Consider the following 20,328-nt stretch of genomic DNA (forward strand, 5'->3'; position numbering starts at 1 on the left):
TATTTTACAAAAAAAAAAAAGAGAAAAAAAAAATTTAAAATGATTCTAAATTATAAAGATATGTTTTTAAAAAGTGTAAAAATGGGCATGAAGAACAAACTGATCAATTTTTTTTACAAAAAAAATTAAATTTTCTTTTTTCTTTTTTTTTTTTTTTTAAAGAATTGATTATTAATTTCTATGATTTTATAAAATTTTGTAATTTTCCTTTTTATATAATTATATAATTATGTATATATATATGTTTTATGGAATGCCAAAATAAGAGTTATTTTATCAACGTAAATTTATTTATTGTTCATAAAAAAGCAACAAAGCAATAGTAGCTTTTAAAATTAAATTTTTTTTTTTTTTGAGTATTATTATTACTTATATTAATCATTAAAAAATATATTGTAAAACAAAAATTTGATACAAAAAATAAAAAGCTGCTTTATTTTTTACATTTGAAAATAATTTATAGTTACGTTAAAAAAAAAAAAAAGACACACACATTAACTTATAATTAAATGAACAAATAAAAAAAAAAGTAAAATTTAAAAATAATTACAATACTCTTTAAAAATAAGTATAGTTAGAGAATATAAAAAAAAAAAATGGTTCTTACAGAATTAGGAACACAAATAACTAGTGCATTTCGAAAGCTTCAATCAGCAACAGTAGTAGATGACAATGTAATTGAAGAATGTTTAAAAGAAGTAATAAGAGCCTTGATTTTGGCTGATATAAATATAAGTTATTTAAAAGATATAAAAAGTAACATAAAAAATAATATTGAAAAAAACATTGATATGTATGGAAACAACAAAAAAAAGTTAGTACAAAAATATGTTATTGAAGAATTAATAAATTTATTAGAAGGGAAAAAAGAATGTTATGTTCCAAAAAAAGGAAAAAGAAATGTTATTTTATTTGTTGGGTTACAAGGTAGTGGGAAAACAACAACTTGTACAAAGTATGCTCATTTTTATCAAAAAAAGGGATTTAAAACAGCTTTAGTTTGTGCAGATACATTTAGGGCAGGTGCCTTTGATCAATTAAAACAAAATGCAGCAAAAGTAAAAATACCTTTCTATGGAAGTTATACCGAAGTAGATCCTGTTAAAATTGCAAAAGATGGTGTAAATGCCTTTTTAAAAGATAAATATGATTTGATTATTGTTGATAGTTCAGGTAGGCATAAGCAAGAAAATGAATTATTTGAAGAAATGAAACAAGTAGAAAAATCTATACAACCTGAAGAAATTATATTTGTAATCGATAGTCATATCGGTCAAAGCTGTCATGAACAAGCAATGGCTTTTAAAAATTCAGTTAGTCTAGGTAGTATAATTATAACCAAAATAGATGGACATGCAAAAGGAGGAGGAGCATTGTCGGCAGTAGCAGCAACAGGTTGTCCTATAACATATATAGGAACAGGGGAACATGTAAACGATTTTGAAAAATTTGAAGCAAAATCCTTTGTGTCAAGATTATTGGGTTTGGGAGATATAAGTGGGTTAGTTTCAACAATAAAAGAAGTTATAGATATAGATAAGCAACCTCAGTTAATGAATAGATTATCTAAAGGGAAATTTGTTTTAAGAGATATGTATGACCAATTTCAAAATGTATTTAAAATGGGTAGTCTAAGTAAAGTAATGTCTATGATACCAGGTTTTGGTAATAATTTAATTAGTAAAGGAACAGAAAAAGAAGGAATTGATAAAATTAAAAAATTCATGGTTATAATGGACTCTATGACTAACGAAGAATTAGATTGTGTTAAACCGCTTAATGAAAGTCGTTGTTTAAGAATTGTTAAAGGTTCAGGTACTAAGATGCAAGATATAAAAGAATTATTAGAACAATTCAAATTTTTGCAAAAAATGGTTTCAAAAATGGGTAAATTAGGATTAAGAGAAAATAACATAAATAATTTAATGAGAAATCAAAAGCAGTTATTAAGTAAAATGAATAATATGATGGACACTAACATGCTTAAGCAAATGGGAGGAGCTAGTAATATGGTTAATCTTTTAAAAGAATTTAGCAAAATGGATGATTTAGGAGGTACTATGTCTAATATGATGAAACAAATGGGATTTAAAAAATAATAAATTTTAAAAATATATAAAACTAAATAAATTAAAATAATCAAAAGTATTAATATTATTGATAATCTAAACAATTTAATTAATGGATGTAGTATTTAATATAATTAAAAATAATTTAAATATTAAGGAAAATTTGTTAAAAATTACTAATATTGGACACATGTAAAATTATAAGTTATATGTATATGTCTAAATATTAAATATATTTGTAGTATAATATGGTTTTTAATATAATTCTACAATGAATTTAAACTAAAAAAGAAAATAAGATTCATAGTTTTTTTTCTTTAAAATTGTATATGCTATATATATTTAAAAAAATGTAGGAATAATAATTGGCAACTTAGGAAAGAAAGTATGAAAAAATAGTATATGAAGTTCTCTAAATATTTAATTAAAAAAATAATTTATATTTTTTTTTTTTTATGTTAAAATTTTTATAAATAAAAAAAAAAATTTTTTGTTACTTTTTTTTTTTTTTTTATCCCCAATAAAATAATAAGGATATTCATTCTTTTTGAAATATTCTTTGTCATTATTTTATAAAACTTTTAAATATTATTTAAATTAATTTAATGAAAAATATATTTTTTTTTCTCATCAAATTTAATTTGTATTATGTATATATATAGTTTTTTTATATGTATTGTTTTATTTTATATAAACGTACATATATATATATATATATATATATATATATATATATAAAGATTTAATGTATAATAACATTTTTTTCGTCTACTATAATTTGTAATAATATATTAATATAAAAATGCTTTAAATTATATATACATATATTTATATATACTTTTTGAGAAGTTTTGAATATTTTCACTAAAAATATTTCCAAAAATGAATATATTATGTAATTTTTTTTCAAATCATTTATTAGAAACTTATAAAAGTTGTGATTAAAAAAAATACAAATTATTCATTCCTACGAGTTCATAATATCTTATTAAAATGTTGTAATTCAAAACTTAATTCAAAAAAGAAAAGTGCAATTATATAAAATCTGGTAATTTTCATAATATTCTATTTTATTAAAAAAAATAAAATAAAAATAAGAGCATTAATCAAGCAAATAGAATTTTTCTATTATGATATTTAAAATAATTAGGCATGTAAAAAAAAAAAAAATAAAAATTGGAAAATAATATCATAAAAAAATTACAAATAAAATAACTATTAAAATCATAAAAAGAAATACTTTAAAAATAAAAATTATGAGCATCCTTAAAAGTATATATATATATATATATATATATATATATATATATATATATATATATACACACGGTAAATCACAAAAATATGAGTATTATTAAAACAAAAAAATGAATGTAAATAGTAAAATAATAATAATATTAATAATAATGGTAGTAATAATAATAGTAGTAATGATAATATAAATATTAATATAAATAATAATAATAATTTATAATGGAATTAACAAAATTATAATGTAAAACAAAATTTGATATCAATGTTCACAAAATTAAAAAAAAAATGAAAATATAATAATATTATATAAATGTGCATATATACCTTTTTAAATACTTCAGATTTTATGATTAATTAAATAAAAAATTTATCTGCTAATAAACTTTAATTTGTTATTTTTTTTAAAAAAAAAGCATATTTTTTTTTCATTAAGTTAAATGAATCTTTTTGTTTTTCAAATGATTTGTCTTTTATTTGGTTATTTTTGTTACATTCGTCGTAACTATTTTTTTTCTTTTCTAATTTTAGTTTCCTATGAAATAAAAAATTATATTATATATATGTAAAAATATATATTTAAAATTATATATAAGAAAGACAAATAAGAAATATAAAAAGAAAAAAAATTAAAAAAACTAAAAATATATTTCTATATGTTACTTAAATGAAGAGGAAGAATTAAAAATTTTGAATTCATAACTTGAAAGTGTGCCTCTTATCCAACGATGACTTAGAATATCTGAACACTAAAAAAAAAAAAATAATGGTAGTAATATAAGATTAAAATATGTTATTGATAAAAAATATACAAGATAAAAAAATTATTTTTGCTTATTCTTAATTATTCTAAATATGTATTTAAATCAAATTCATATTTATTTTATATATATTTTTTTTTTCTATATATAATACACTAAATCTTTTGTCTGGATCATGGACTAGAATATTTTCTAATAAATTTTTTAATCCTGGTTGCACATTCAGTGATTGTTCCTTAGATAATCTAAATGAGAAATGAAAAAATAGAATATAAAAAATATTTGTTTATAAAATATTAAGAAAAAATATACAACTAAAAACATGTGAATTATATATAAAAAATATAATATGATTTTTATTAATACAGTTCAGGTATATTTGCTGTGAGAATGTTGTTATATAATTCATTTGCATTTCTTCCTGTGAATGGAACCTTTCCAGTTATTATAAAAAAAATTAAAACGCCTAAGCTCCAAATGTCAATCTGTGTGAAAAAAAAAAAAATAAAGGAAATAATATATATATATATGAAAGTTATTTAATTATAAAAAGTTTTATTCTTCTATTTATATATATATATATATCCTTTTTCTTAAAATTTTATTAATTGCATTTACTTTTACTCCATATTCTTTATTTTTTATTATTTCCGGGGCTAAATAAAAATCACTACCGCAAACAGATCTACTTTTTACAACACTTTGATTTGATGGAGTTATTTTTGCTAATCCAAAATCTGATAATACTACACTTCTTACATTATCTTTAGTTCTAAGTAAAATATTTTCTGGTTTAATATCTCTATGCATAATTTTTAATGAATTAATATATTGTATTGCTTTAGTTAATTTAATAATGATAATTCTTGCATCTGAATGTGTGCAGCTTCCATTGATCTTTATATATTCAAATAAACTACCTCCTTCACAGTATTCTAATATTAATTTAACTATATAATATTCTATCAAAAAAAAAAAAAAAAAAAAAAAAAAAATTAATAAATATTTAAATATATATATCTTGGTTATTAAAATTGTTATTTCTAACTTTTCCATATTTTTTCATGGTAATCAAGAATTTTAACTATATAAGGATATTTATTATTTAATGTTTTCATTATAAATAATTCTCTTTTAAAACAATTATAGTGAGCTGTCTTCTTTAAAGGGCAACACATTAACTACAAGTAAAAAAAAAAAAAAAAGTGTTGAAAGATAGTAAAATTATATATTTTTAAAATATTATTACGCAAAAAGATATATACATATATAATAAATTATATAAATAAAAAAAAAAAGTTTTTCCTTATTCATTTTTTGCTTTTTTACTTTCATTGCGCATTTTTTTTTATTATCTCCTCTACAACAGAATACTTTTGAAAAATTGCCACTGTATAAAAAGAACATATAAGAAAATTATAATATAAATTACTCTAATATTTAATAAATAAAAGTTTAAATAATAATATAAAAATATATATTACTCTCCTATTTTATTAATGATTTTATATTTTTTTATAAATGCTAAGTTTGAATCATTTTCTTCTTTTTTTTTTTGTTTTTTCTTATCAGATGACTTATTTTTGACATTTTTATCTAAAAAAAAAAAAAAAATAACAACGATTTTTAATTTAAAAATAACTAAAACATTGTACAAATGTAGATAATAAAAAGATAAATGAGTATAATTAAAGTATATAAAAAAACACTATAATATACAAGCACAATTTTTATTTTTATATTATTTTTTTTTATTATTTTCATCTAATTAAATATATAAGAAATACATATATATCTTCTAATTACCAGAATTATTTTTTCTTTTACTCATAGTAGTCCCCATTTTTTATATTTTTTTTTTCTTTTTTGGAATAAACAAAAATTTAAGCATAATAAATTTAAAAAAAAAAATTAGACAATAAAAAAAAAAATAGATATTTTTTGAGCATTAATTTTCAATTATCTTAATAAATACAATTACAATATTAATTTTTACTGTTACAATTACTTTTTTTTTTCTTGAGAAATTAAAAAAAATGAAGTAGTGGTAACGAAAATGAATTATTTTAATTAATATTACGTAACAGATTTTATCATTTCAATGTTTACAACAATATTACAAAATAGAGAAATAAAAAATATTATCATATATATACATTTATTAAAATCAAAATCTAAATAATAAAAAGGAGATAACATAAAGAATATACTATAATGATATAACAATGTTTAATAAAAATATATTAAAAAAGTTTTCAATGATTACAAAAGGGATTTAAACAATTATAATAACAAAATTATGAAATTTAATTAATTTTGAACTATAATTATTAAAATAAAAAAATAAATAAATAAATACATGTTAATCTATATATTAAATTATAATTTCTATATAGCATCTTTTCTTTTTATTCAATAATATAATATTAGGAAATAGCACAATTAAATTTGTCTGGTTTGTACTAAAAAAAGAAAAAAACTTATAATAAAAATAAACAAATATATATAAAAAGACAAAAATTTAAAAAAAAAATAATAAAATCCTATAAGAATTAATATATATGAATTTATTTATATGAAACTTATCTCACAAAAATTTAATAAAGTGTGCAAAAATGTATATATAAATTTATAAATTTATATTAAAGAAATCCTAAATAAAGCGAATTCTAAAAAAATGATATATTTATATATTCATTAATTTATGTATTTTTTTTTTTTTTTTTTTTTTTTTTAGTTCTTTTAAAAAAATTTAAATTTATTTTACTAAATATTAAAATTATATCTGAAAAACTTCAAAAAAAATTTTAGAATTTCATAGATTATTAAAATTATAAAGAAGCATTATGTACTTCACATACTGAAAAATAAAAATTTCTCTAAATACTATTTAGATAAATTTAAAATAAAATTCTTAAATATCATAAAAAAAAAAATAATGAATAGAACATTTTTTTTTTTTTATAAAATAATTTAGAAAATGATCTAATTAATCTTAGAAAAAAAAAAAAAAAAAAAAATTATATTTAGCAAAATTTTTTTTCATAAGATTTTTTTTTTTTTTAATTAGATATACAATTTTTTTTTAAAAAAATAGCATTTTTAAATCCGTTTTATCGGTAGAAATAATTTAAATCAATAGTTTAAAAAAAAAAAAATAAAAATAAATAAATAAATAAATATATATATATATAAGAAATAAAATAAAAATAAAAGTTAAAAAATGAATAAAGATATATAATTTAAAAAAAAAAAAAAAATAGAAAAAATGGATGAAAACATATACGATAAATTTGATGCAAACTTACATATAAATAAAAATAATGATAATGAAAAAAATATATCATTTGAGGATAGTAATAGTACAGATTACTCTAATCATTCTGAATTATTAAATAATAGTAATAAAAAAAAAAAAAAAAAAGTTACTGTATATAAAAATTTTAAGAATGACAACGATATTAAAATTGGAATAAAAATAGCTCTTCAACTTTTATTAAACAATCAGCCATTTCCTGTCAAAAGGGAAGATTTATTCTCAATTATTAATATTTACGTGCCTAACTGTAATACTAATTTAAAAAGAAAAATAATTTTAAAACTTTTAAAAAAACAAGTTAACGATATTTTAGCACTAAAGTTATTAACTTTAAGTAGTAAAACAAAAACAGAATATGTATTATCCCAAAATATTTTATATAAACCGCATAATGATTTCTTATTATCTAATTTAGATCATAATATAAGGGGGTTTCTAATATTTCTTATTCCTTTTTTTAAAGTTTTTCATAATAAAATACCTTTAAATTACTTATTATATGAGTTAGAAATTGTTGGCTATAAAACATTAAAAACAAAAGAAGAAATATTAAAAATTTTAACAACTCCAAGTCTTTTTACAAATATTAAAAATAACTTATCAACGAATGAAATGGTAGAACCATTAGATTATATAATTTACGTTAAAAAATTATCATATGTAGATTTTTACAATGATCAATATGATGAAAATTCTCTTGATGGTTTTTACTGCACACCTACAATTAGATTTGAATATGAAATAAATATGAAAAATTATATAAAAGAACTTTTAAAAATTCCAAATAAAAAATTTCACTTAAAGGATATGTATGTTTTATTTGAAGAAAAATATTTCTTAGATATAAATTGCGATAATTTATAAAAAAAATCTTCGCTTATAATTTATAACTTTTAAAAATTATCTCTTCTTGAATATAAATAAAATTACAATAGTAAGATACATTTTTTTTTTTTTTTTTATAAAAAGAAAGTTATAGATATTTTTACACAAAAAAAAAAAAAAAAAATTACAAAAAATTTTTCACAATTTTTAGTGAAATATAGAAAAAATTCTAGGAAATATAAAAAAAAAAAGAAAGATAAAAAGAAAAAGGAAATGAAATATTTAAAATAAAGTGGTACAGATAAAATCCAGCTCATATAACTTTTAATAAAATTAATTGAATTATAAATATCTATAACTTAAAATTTATTTATATAATAATTATATTTCTTTTTATAATTATTCTACTTAATATTTTCATACCAATTTTAATATTTTTTTTTCTTTTTTTTTTTTTTTTTGTATTAGGAAATATCTGTTATATGATATATATATTTAACTTTTTAAAGTACTTTTTTTTTTTTAAACATTTTAAAAATAAATTTTTCCTAAAACTTCTTATTTTATTTTTTTTTTTTAAAACTAATTTGTTTCATCATTTATAAGAAATTTTTTTAATTCATTCCAAACTTTGATTCTTTCTTCACCAACTAAGCTTCCATCTAATTTTGCTGAATGTATTTTTTTGTCAGAAAAAAACCAAAGGCTATAAATTTCTTTACCATCTGAAAAAGGAAATCCATTTTTATCTTTTATATTTATGGGTGGTCCCATTTGTAATAAATTGGTTTGTTCTCTTAAGCATTCCGATTTTTGAACATTATTAATATATTGATGATATTGTGTCTTTAATAAAATATTTGTGCAATTTAAACAAAACGAACTAGGATACCATTTGCTAAATTCATCTGTTTTATATTCAATATAATTGTTTTCGTCTATATCATCGTAACAAATTAAACAAACTAAATTTTCAGGTACATTTGTCGCATGAATTTCATTAACTACGTTTTTGTTTTCTGATTTATCACTTTCTAGCTGGTCTTGCTTCATATTATTTTTTTTTTCTTCATTAATATTATACATATTTTTTAAATTGTCATCTAAAGCTTAAAAATAATTATGAATAAATAATTTGCTTCATATATATATTTACAATAATTATTATTTAATGATATGAAATTTCATAGAGGAATATATTAAAAGAAGAGAAAAAAGGAATTATACACTAAATATGCTAAATATAGATATGAAAAATACAAAAAAAAAAAAAAAAAATGTGATAAAAAAACAATTTAATCGTAAAATTAAATATATAACAATAAATACAATTAAATTTTATATACTACACAACAGAAGCACTAATTATATACTAATGCTTAATAGGAATCAAATATACTAAAAATATTTATAATTTTAAAAAAAAAAACTTTTAAATAAATTTTATCAAATATATAAGCAATTATACAAAATATTGCTAATTTTTTTATAAAATTTTTTTTTTTTTTTAAATTTTCAAATAATTTGATAATATAATATTTAAATATATTTGTAAAAAGTAAAAAAAATTCAAAATTTTTTCTTGGGAAAAATTTAATTACATAGTATATTTGTTTTTTATTATTTATAGTATTTAGCTCTATATTTTCATTCCATTAAAAAAAAGTTTTATTTTTAGTATATATTCTATTTATAATTAACATATAAAAATTGTGTTCTGCTATTTTTTAATGTTTCAAAATTATATCAGTGTTTCATAGTTATTTAAAGATGTTCATACTAAAATAATCTTATTAATTTTTTTTTTTTTTTTGCTAATTTATGTTACATTTATTCTCTTTTATTTTATTAGTAATCACTTAAAAAAGGTAATAAAATAGTTAATTTTCATCTTTATTAAATAAAATATACATCCTAAATATATATATATATATATATTATATGCTTATAAGTATGAATTAAAAAATGGAACACTGTAGCAAAAAAATTGAAGAATTATTAAAAGATAAACTATGTATAAATTCAGAAAATGATGAAAATAATTATTTGGTGAAAAAATTATTAAATAATGTTGTTGATATTGTTAAATTAACAAATCGGCTTTCTCTTAATTGCTTGTATAAAAATGGATTAGATATAATATCAAATAATTTAGAAATTAAAGATTTAAAAAATAATTTATTAAAAACTATTTATGATTTATTACTCTATAGTAGTAGTGATAAAACAAAAAATATTTTAAAAATTAGCTATGAAAATGATTTTTCAATCTTACAAAATAACTATCATATTATATCATCAATATTAGAAGATATATTCAATAGATCGAATGATTGCTTTAGATTTTTTGATGTAGAAAATAAAGATAAATCTATTTTTACTTGTAAATATTTAAAAAATTTAAATTCCCAAAATATAAATAATTTATATAATAAAAATAACTGTTTTAATGAAAACATTCCTATTGAAAAAGATCAAAAAATAAGCATTAAATCACAGAATGTTAAAGATGAAGAAGAAAAAAAAAAAAAAAAAAAGAAAGATAACAAAATTATTACCTTAAATGAATTAGAAGAAAAAGAAAATGAGAACAAATCTAAAGAAATAATTAATGTAAATCAATATGAAGATCAAGATAAGATCAAAGAAGAAATAGAAGACAATAATATAAATAGTGAGATAAATAGTACAGATGATGATGGAGAAAACGAGAAAGAAAAAAATAATTTTAAGGAAATAATAATTATAGAAAATGAAAATGAGAAAAAGGAAAATTATGATAAAAATAGTATAAAAAATAGTTTTGAAAATGTAAAAAAAGTTATAGATAAAAATTCAAAGAAAAATAAAAGTATGTTTAGAAAAAAGAAGAAAGAAAAGGATAATATAAAAAAAAATAATATTTTTACAGTTAAGGGCAATCTACATAAAGTTCAAAATTCTTGGCTACATTTAACAAATAATTATGCAAAATTTTTTATTCCTCGTATTCTTTTTAAATATAATAAATTAATGGATTTAGACCAAAATTTAAAGGAAGCAGTAAAAGTTCAAGAATATTATATAAAAAAAAAAAAGTTATTATTATATTATCATGAAAGTTTTAAGAACAACGAATTAAAATATAGCAGTAGTGAAATTATTGATGAAATATTTAATGATAACGAGTTAAACGAAATGAGTGAAATTAAAAATGAAGAAACATATAATATAAATTCTTATTGTAGCACAGAATGCTCCTCTGTTTTAAAATATAATGGAGTTATTGATGAAGATTTTTTTAGTAAAATGTTAAAAAAATTACATAAAGATATAAATAAATATTATTATAGATTTTATAATTTGAGTCATCCATATGAATATGAAATAAATAATATAATTCAATTATACAAGAAAGGTGATAAAGACATTTTAAAGTTTTTGGAAGTAAACTATGAATTAACAAATCCTTTAGGAATAAATGAAAAGAAATATGAAGTAATAGATAACAAAGATGATTTAATAAAAATGATAAATACTATTAAATTAGAAAATGATAGAATCTCAATAATGGTTAGAATAAATTATAAAAAATCTTATCGTGGTTTTGTCTCATTAATTTTAGTAGGAACAAAAACAATTGATTATATAATAGACGTTTTTAATATGTTTGAAGATATATTTTTACTAAATGAAATAACGACAGATCCTAGAATTTTGAAAATTACTTACGATTTAAAAAATGTTATATTATTTTTACAAAAAGATTTTTCTGTTTATTTAGTAAACGCTATTGACATCTTAATATGTTCAAATTACCTAAATTTGAAAAATACCTTATCAAATTTAGTTCATAATTACTTTAATGTAAATGTGAATAGTATTCGTTCATATTCTAATTTTTTAACTAGGCCACTGACACCAGATGTAATTAATATTTTAAGAAGCAGCTTTTATTATTTGTATTATTTATTTGATTACGTCAAAATAGATTTATATTTCAATTATATATTTAATAGTTACAAAAATGATTTGAAAATTGATTTGAAACAAGAGGATTTAGATAATAATAGTAAAGATGAAATTAATAATGAAGCAAAAATTTATAGAGAAAAAGTTGATAAAAATGAAATAAAAAATATTGAAAATTGTAGTGATAAAAACAACAAAGTAAATGATGTAAGTAATTTAGAAGTTAATGTCTTATATGATAATGATATTATAAATAAAAAAAATATATATGTGAATTTTGAAAAAATAAAATTTTATGATTTATCAGAACACGAAAAAAAGTATGGTGAAGAAATTATGAAAAAAGTATTTATTGATAGTAATAATGTATGCTTGACTAAAATTGAAATAAAAGAAGTATGTGATATTATCAAAACAAATGAACAAATTAAAAAAATTATAAAAAACTCTTATAATTCTAATTGTTGTGATAATTTAATAAATAATTTATTAGTATGGAGGGAAAATCTATCAAAAAAAGTTGACGAACCTCCTGACAATATTATTAATATTCATAATATTATATCCATTATCTTAAATATGCCTACATCTATATCAAGTTTAAAAAATAACATTGTTCCATTATCAAATGTAATATCAGAAAATCTAGAAACATTATTTGAAATTATTACTAAATCAAATATCAAAAAACCCAATTCTCACTTTTATTTAAATTATATTCAAAATGATACGGCAAATAATAATTGTATTGGAGAAGAAATTACTCCTATTAAGTATTCTATGAATAATAAAAAAATAAACAATGAAAATTATAAAGATTCCATTATTTTGCCTAATTTATATTTTCAAAGTATATGCCAAGAAAATAAAATACAATCAAATGAACAAAATTTCAATCATTTAAATAGTCAAAATATAATTCAATACGATCAACAAAATGTATATCATGTAAACAGTAAAAAAGCAACTTTTGCTTTGGAAAAAACATTTTTTAGTGAAAGCGAAGAAGATAATATGTTTAAAAATAAAAATAATAATACTAAAAATGAAAGTTACATTCTCTTATCTTCTTTAATTAACTCTATGAAAGAGCGAAATGAAAAAATATCAAAGTTTAATCAAAATAAACATATTAAAAAAATAACAACTGAAGTACCAACAAAAAAAAGTATTGATAAAAAAAAAAAAAAGAATAATAATAGTAGGAAAAAAAAAAAAACAGTCAACCAGTCATATAATCAACAGTATAATATTAAAAAAAGTAAAGTACAATACTCAAAAAATATTTTAAATGAAATGAACTAGAATAAAAATAAAAATAATATAATTTAAAAAAAAAAAAAAAAAAACTATTTTATTTGTGTACAATAATTCTTCATTTTTTTTCGAATATATTCCTTAAAATGATAAAGATTATTTTTTATGAAATATATTTTTTTTTTTATATCATTTTCATTATTTGAATTTTATTATAATTTTATTTTATTATATTTTTTTTTAAAATTTTTTCTAAACATTTATTTGATAAATTATATGATCATAAAAAAAGATATATTCTTTTCAAAATTTATTATATATATATTATGCTTATTATTAAAACTAAAAAAATACGAAAAATGAAATAAATCTAAAAACAAAAAGTTAAATTTATTTTCTAGTATATTTCTTTTAGTCCTATTATTATTAATATGATACATGAAAATAAAGACAGACTTTATTTGTTCTTAAAAAAAAAAAAAAAAGTGAAATAAATAAATTTTTTTTTGTTTCTCATTTTAATATATACAAAAAAGAAAAAAAATATGATAAAAAAATTACTATTTATAATAGATATATTTTCTGTTTTTTAATATACATATTTTTTTTTTTTTGTAAATTTTTAAGTTAAATATGTAAAGATTAGAAAAAATAAAACCTTAAATTGTATGAATATGTGATAATGTAATTGAAATGATTTCAATATTTTTTAAATAAATAGAAATGAAATTATAAAAAAAAAAGAAAATAAAGTAAAATTAAGTAAAAATAAGCAAAAATAAGTAAAAGATTATTGAAGAAATATTAAAGAAATATTTATATTTGTAACAAATTTTATATTATGCTATTTGATTTTATCCAATTTTGTAACATTTTATATTATTATATTTTATTTCTTTAAGTATATATACATTATTTTTAAAGTAATATTCGCATTTTTAAGTTGCAGGAGTTTATTTTAAATGAATACAATTGTCTATTTTTTTTTTTTTTTTTTTTTTTTATTCTCACTATGCACAGTATTATATTTAATTTTTTAATTTAAATTATTGACTTTTTGATGTTCTGATAAATTTATATACATATTTTGTATATGTTTTGCTTTTTTTTCTCTGAATTTTTTTGAGTTATATTTTATATTATATGAATATAATATATTATATATATGCATACATATAAGATGGCAAACATTACAGCTAATTTAAATGTTTCGGAACAAAGTGCTGCAAATAAAATTTCCAAAAATGATGTTTATATTAGTGAAGATTGCAAAAAATTAAAAGAAGATAAAAAAAAATTAAAAAAAGAATTATCAACAAAAGAAATTGAAATAAATAATTTAAAAAAAATATTAGAAGATAGAGAAAAGGATATAAAATTAAATTATATTCCTTTAAAAGAGGCAAGAAAAATAACTTATAAAGCATTAAGAAAAGGATCAGCAGCACAGAAATTTATTAATTTAATAGAAAGTAATAGTATTAACTATAAACTGAAAAAAATAGCTATTAATCAATTAATTACAAATGCATTTGGTGTTATGCATTATCAAAAAAGTCGTTATCCAGAAGTTTTAAAATATAAAGATTCTCACTTAAAATTATTTAGGCAAGAACAATTAATACTTTTAGCTGAAAATGAACGTTTAACATTGCAAATGAAAGAATTAAAAAAACAACTTTTAGATAATAAAATAGAAAATTTAAAAACAAATGAAAAAAGTTTGATCACTTCAATGAAAAGAAATACAAAAGATCTAGAAAACAAAAATAATAATATTGACGATAATTTTATAGAATTAGACGCAGATATTGTAGAAAAAAATTTTATAAATTTAATTAAAAATATTAAAATAGCTCAATTAAAATTATTATTTTTTGCATTTAGAAAATTAAGTAATAACGTATATAGCAACTCAGATCCTACAAATGTTAATGCAAGTATGATCTATTCATTAAAGCAAGGTACGGATATACTAAATAATATATTAAAAAATAAAAGAATTATAATTAAATACAATGCATTTTATAAATTATTAAATTACAATGTAAATAATGTATTATATAACAGCAAATATTTACATAGAATTAATAAATACAGTAGTTGCAATTATTCAGATAAAAAAAAAGATCAAGGAATTTCTCATTTTGTTTATAAGCCATATTATTATGATAATTTACCAAGTGCAACTTGTGATATACAAAAAAAAAAATTTCCAATTTTTAAAGATAAAAAAGATTTTGTTATGAGAAATTTAATTTATAATAACGAACCATTATATAATCCTTTTATTTATGAAAATATAAAAAATAATATTAGTACCAATCAATTTTACAAAAAAGATTACTTAGATTTGGAACTAAAAAAAAAAAATACTGAATCAGAAAAATATTCCTGCTTTAATGACTTTGATTTTCTTAACGATTTTAGTGCATATGATAAGGAGAAATTTATAGATTTATTTATAACTGAAACAACAAAAAAGTAACTTTATTTTCTTTTTTTAATTTAATAAAACATATATAGGTTATATATATAAATAGATGTATACATCTGATCTTTTCTTTTTTTAGATAATAATTTATAAAGTATTTTTACTTCATTTCTTTCGTATAATTAAATTTTTTTTCTTATTATTAAATAATAAATAATTTAAAAATATTATAAGATAAATACGAAGTTTTTCTTTTTTTTTTAGTAAAATTAAAATGTGTTTGTTATAATAATTAAAGACAAAAAATAAAAAAGATTATTTTACTTTTTTTTTTTAAATAATTTTCCTTGCATATATTTTTGTTGTAACTTTACATTTTATTTGTTATATTTTTTTTTTTTATAATGTAATTACATTTTGTTTTTATTTTTAAGATAACATTTTGTTAAATATATTAACTATATTTTTTTTTTTTTTTTTTATAGCATGTTTTATTAATTTCTTCTGTATGATCCGTTATATGATTTCTTTCTTTTTTTTTTACAATTTAGTATTTTTTTTTTTAATACATGTAACAACTATGATGAAACATCATGTTTGAAAATAAATGTAATAACTTTTCAATGAAAAAGTTATTTTTAAATTTTTTATTTTATTTATCTTGATATCAAATCATACCTTTTAATTTATTTTTACTTTTATAATGTTATCAATTTAACTCATGTAATTATTTTAATTTTTAAAAAAACAAAGAATTATTATTGAAATATAAAAAATTTTCAAATATATATTAATATTTATATATATAAAATAATGAAAATTAAAATAATCATAGAATATTTCTAGAGTTTACTAATACTATTCTTTAAAAATATGTAATTATATACTAAAAATATTCCTAATTTTATTTTTCGTAATTGTATAATTTTTTAGGAAATTCAAAATCCTGTTTATATTTGGAATAAATATTCTTTATAAATTTATATTTAAATTACATTTTTTTTTTCAATGTGAAATGTATATAACAAACAAAAAAGAAAACAAATATAAAAAAAAAAATAAAATAAAAAAAGTAACATTGGATAAGAAAAAATAAATATATTAATATATATATATATATAAATGATTAATTTTCATAATAAAATTATTCATAAAATTTTGCAGAACGAATAACAAATTGAGAAATGTATATTAGATTTTACATAAAAATAATTAAATTTTATAATTATATATATATATATAATATTTGTGTGATCAAAAAACTAACGCATGAATATATTCATGTATTTTAACACATATTTTTTAAAAGTGCAATTTTTTTACTAAACTTAAAAATGTAAATAAAAAAAAATTAAGAAATATTATATATATGAAATTATATAAATATATAATTTGTATATTAGTCCAAACTTAAATTACAATAATAAATATTATTAAAACATATAAATTATAAGTGTAAATATAATTAAAATAAATATATAAGATAAAAGAATGAAAAAAAATAAGAAAAAAAAAAATAAAACAAAATAAGAAAATCTTCATTTTTTTTTTCTTTTTTTTCTTTTTTTTCTTTTTTTATAATTTATCCAAATAAAATAGTTGGTCTTTCAAATCCATATGGCTTGGTAATTTACTATTTTTAATACATTCACTAAATAATTCTAAATATGGTTCTAATTCATTAAAGTGTTTTGTAAATTTTGCATTTCTTAAACATAAACGTAAAGAATTCGCATATCTTTCTCTTTTTTCTATACCTACTGGAACTTTTGGAACAACATTTTTTTTCAAATCTTGTAAAATCAAAGCTAATGCCTCTCTAGTTAAATCAATAAAATTTGATTTATATTCATCTTTATTTTGATAGCAATAATCGGAATAATAATCATTTGTAAAAATTACATTATATTCGTTTTCGTTATACTTATTTTTTGTTTTTGTATTTTCATTATAGTCATATACAAATGGCTTTATAAAAAAATTTTCTTCATTTGTTTGTTCAGGTGAATCTATTTGAAAATCTTTATCAGTTATTATACAACTGCTATTATTATTATGATTATTATCATTTTTTATAAAATAATTAAACTGATCTTTTATTTTTTTCTTTTTTTTTTTATTATCCACCTGATAATTATTTGATTCTTCCTTATACTTTTCATTCCTTTCAGAATAATTATCGCTTCTAGAAATATACTGGTTTTCTTCTTTTATATTATTGTATTCATTATGAAAACTATTATTATTAATGTTATTATTATTATTATTATTATCCTTAGTTAATTCATTAGAAGAATTATAATTACATCTTCGCGTATTGTATCTTCTTTTTTTATTTAATTTTTCAGAATCTGCATTTAAATTTGATTTGTCATTTTTCATAATTATCTGACTGTTTGAGTAATTCATGTCAATTGAATTCTTACTATCAATAGATTCTTCTGATTCTATTTTATCTTCATTTGATCTGTCGTTTTTCTTATAATCAAAATCTTTTAAATCATTTACATAATCGGTGTTGTTACTATTCGATTCATTTTTTATATCTGTATTAATATTATTTTTTTTATTTGTATATTCATTATTACTATTACTATCATTGTAAAAAGCTGCATTTTTACATTCTACAGCTAACATTTTCGCTTTTTTATATCCATGTTTCTTCACAGAAAATACTCGAAGATGCCTTCCACTTCCTTTTACACATGCTAACCAGCATTTTGTTCTAGCATTATACCACACCCCTTTATTTTTTGTATTATCGTCGTTTGATTCATATATATCTGAATCATTTATATCTGAACCTTTTTCGTCATTCCGATTTTTAAATGAATTAGAATCATTTTCTATAAAAAAAGAAATAAAAAAAATTTAGACAAAAACAAAAGAATGAAATTATATAGACAAAATTAATGAAGAAATATCTTTAGTATTAAAGAAAAGAAAACATTATCTATAATTATTAATAATATATATAAAGTGAAAATACTATAAATTATTTAACAAAAATAAGATAATACATATATATATATACTTATACATAAAATATATCAAATGAACATGAAAAAATATTGGAATAAAAATTAATATATATATCATAAAAATAGTATTATAATTCCTTACAAATATGAAAGAAACTAATTTCTTTTTTGTATATATTACCTTTTTGATTTTCAATGATATGCTTGTTATCCGAGTAATTAATCATTATTTATTATTATTATTTATTTTTTTTTTTTTTTTTTTCTTTCAATTTGAACTTTTTTGCAAATTGGATAAATTCAATTAAAAATAAAACTTTAACTTTCGCGCAAATATTGTTATAAAAATTGGGACAAAATCATCTTGTGAATACATATATATCTATATCTTTATATCTATATATATCTATATCTATTTATATATATCTTTATATATATATATATATATATATATATATATATATATATATATATATACAAATAAATATATATATTATACTTCTTATTTTAATGACTTTATTTATTTTCTATATTATTATTATATTTTTTTTTTTTTTTTAATTCATCTAAATTCCATAAATATATTCCTCTTAAAATTCTTGATAATATTTAAGAGAATAATTTAGTGAAAAAAAAAATAAGATTATATATATAATAATAATAAAATAATAATAATACTACTACTAATAATGATAATACTAATAAATTATATATATATACACATATACATACATAGATACATACGTATATACATACATACTTACATAAATACAAACATACGAAATATAAATTTGTCAAAATTCTAATATAACATATTAAAATAAAAAATTATTTTTAAAAATTTCATAAGTATAATCTTTCCTTTAAACTAAAATTTTACCTCTTTTTTTTTTTTTTATGTATTATTAAAAGAACATTATTTTTACTTATGTAGTAAAATATGTTGTTTAGTTATAAAATATATATATATATATATATATGCATTTATATATAAATAATAGATTATTAATATTAAAAACATAAAAAAAAAGATTTAAATTAAATCAACATTGATAATTTAAAAAAAAAGAAAATAAGAAATAAAAATATAATTAAATATATAAATGGATAAATAAATAAGAAAAATAATAAAGATATTTATTAATGTAATTATTCATTAAAAAGAAAAATAATTTATGATATTTAAAAATTAGAATAAATATGCAATATATATATATTATATATATATATGCATATGCATATATAAAAAAAAAAAAAAATAGGTAATACAAATATTTATATATATTTATTAAAAGTTTATTTCTTTTTACAAGATAAAATATTACTTTTTTTAGTTTTTCAAAAATGTATATTGCTAGAACAAAATAATAAAACATAAACTAAAATGAATTTTAAATTTTAGTAATTTAAATGCTGTTATTATAATTACTTTATTATTAAAAATGATTTTATAAAACAGTATTTTAATAAAATAAAAATT

General features: G+C 17.1%; 7 protein-coding genes across 7 annotated transcripts; 4 read left to right on the forward strand and 3 right to left on the reverse strand.

Moving 5' to 3' along the window:
- Positions 1-596: 596 nt before the first annotated feature.
- SRP54 (signal recognition particle subunit SRP54, putative) lies at positions 597-2,099 on the forward strand (the record flags this gene model as incomplete). Its single annotated transcript, XM_028678102.1, has 1 exon — positions 597-2,099. One exon carries the CDS (start codon positions 597-599, stop codon positions 2,097-2,099), a length of 1,503 nt encoding a protein of 500 aa, XP_028534425.1.
- Positions 2,100-3,707: 1,608 nt separating this feature from the next.
- ATG1 (serine/threonine protein kinase, putative) lies at positions 3,708-5,924 on the reverse strand (the record flags this gene model as incomplete). Its single annotated transcript, XM_028678103.1, has 9 exons — positions 3,708-3,855; positions 3,984-4,069; positions 4,236-4,326; positions 4,448-4,566; positions 4,700-5,043; positions 5,130-5,262; positions 5,411-5,471; positions 5,566-5,677; positions 5,888-5,924. The coding sequence occupies 9 exons, from the start codon at positions 5,922-5,924 to the stop codon at positions 3,708-3,710; spliced, it is 1,131 nt and encodes a 376-aa protein (XP_028534426.1).
- A 1,425-nt stretch (positions 5,925-7,349) lies between these two features.
- PRELSG_1231100 (conserved Plasmodium protein, unknown function) lies at positions 7,350-8,264 on the forward strand (the record flags this gene model as incomplete). The annotated part of the gene is made up of 1 exon (XM_028678104.1): positions 7,350-8,264. One exon carries the CDS (start codon positions 7,350-7,352, stop codon positions 8,262-8,264), a length of 915 nt encoding a protein of 304 aa, XP_028534427.1.
- Positions 8,265-8,807: 543 nt separating this feature from the next.
- PRELSG_1231200 (conserved Plasmodium protein, unknown function) lies at positions 8,808-9,311 on the reverse strand (the record flags this gene model as incomplete). Its single annotated transcript, XM_028678105.1, has 1 exon — positions 8,808-9,311. One exon carries the CDS (start codon positions 9,309-9,311, stop codon positions 8,808-8,810), a length of 504 nt encoding a protein of 167 aa, XP_028534428.1.
- An 879-nt stretch (positions 9,312-10,190) lies between these two features.
- Positions 10,191-13,481, forward strand: RRP6 (exosome complex exonuclease RRP6, putative; the record flags this gene model as incomplete). The annotated part of the gene is made up of 1 exon (XM_028678106.1): positions 10,191-13,481. One exon carries the CDS (start codon positions 10,191-10,193, stop codon positions 13,479-13,481), a length of 3,291 nt encoding a protein of 1,096 aa, XP_028534429.1.
- Positions 13,482-14,613: 1,132 nt separating this feature from the next.
- On the forward strand, positions 14,614-15,921 carry PRELSG_1231400 (conserved Plasmodium protein, unknown function; the record flags this gene model as incomplete). Its single annotated transcript, XM_028678107.1, has 1 exon — positions 14,614-15,921. The coding sequence occupies one exon, from the start codon at positions 14,614-14,616 to the stop codon at positions 15,919-15,921; it is 1,308 nt and encodes a 435-aa protein (XP_028534430.1).
- Positions 15,922-17,442: 1,521 nt separating this feature from the next.
- Positions 17,443-19,075, reverse strand: ApiAP2 (transcription factor with AP2 domain(s), putative; the record flags this gene model as incomplete). Its single annotated transcript, XM_028678108.1, has 2 exons — positions 17,443-18,713; positions 19,030-19,075. 2 exons carry the CDS (start codon positions 19,073-19,075, stop codon positions 17,443-17,445), a joined length of 1,317 nt encoding a protein of 438 aa, XP_028534431.1.
- Positions 19,076-20,328: the final 1,253 nt, after the last annotated feature.

Source organism: Plasmodium relictum (assembly GCF_900005765.1).
Source record: "Plasmodium relictum strain SGS1 genome assembly, chromosome: 12".
Taxonomy (NCBI): Eukaryota; Apicomplexa; class Aconoidasida; order Haemosporida; family Plasmodiidae; genus Plasmodium; species Plasmodium relictum.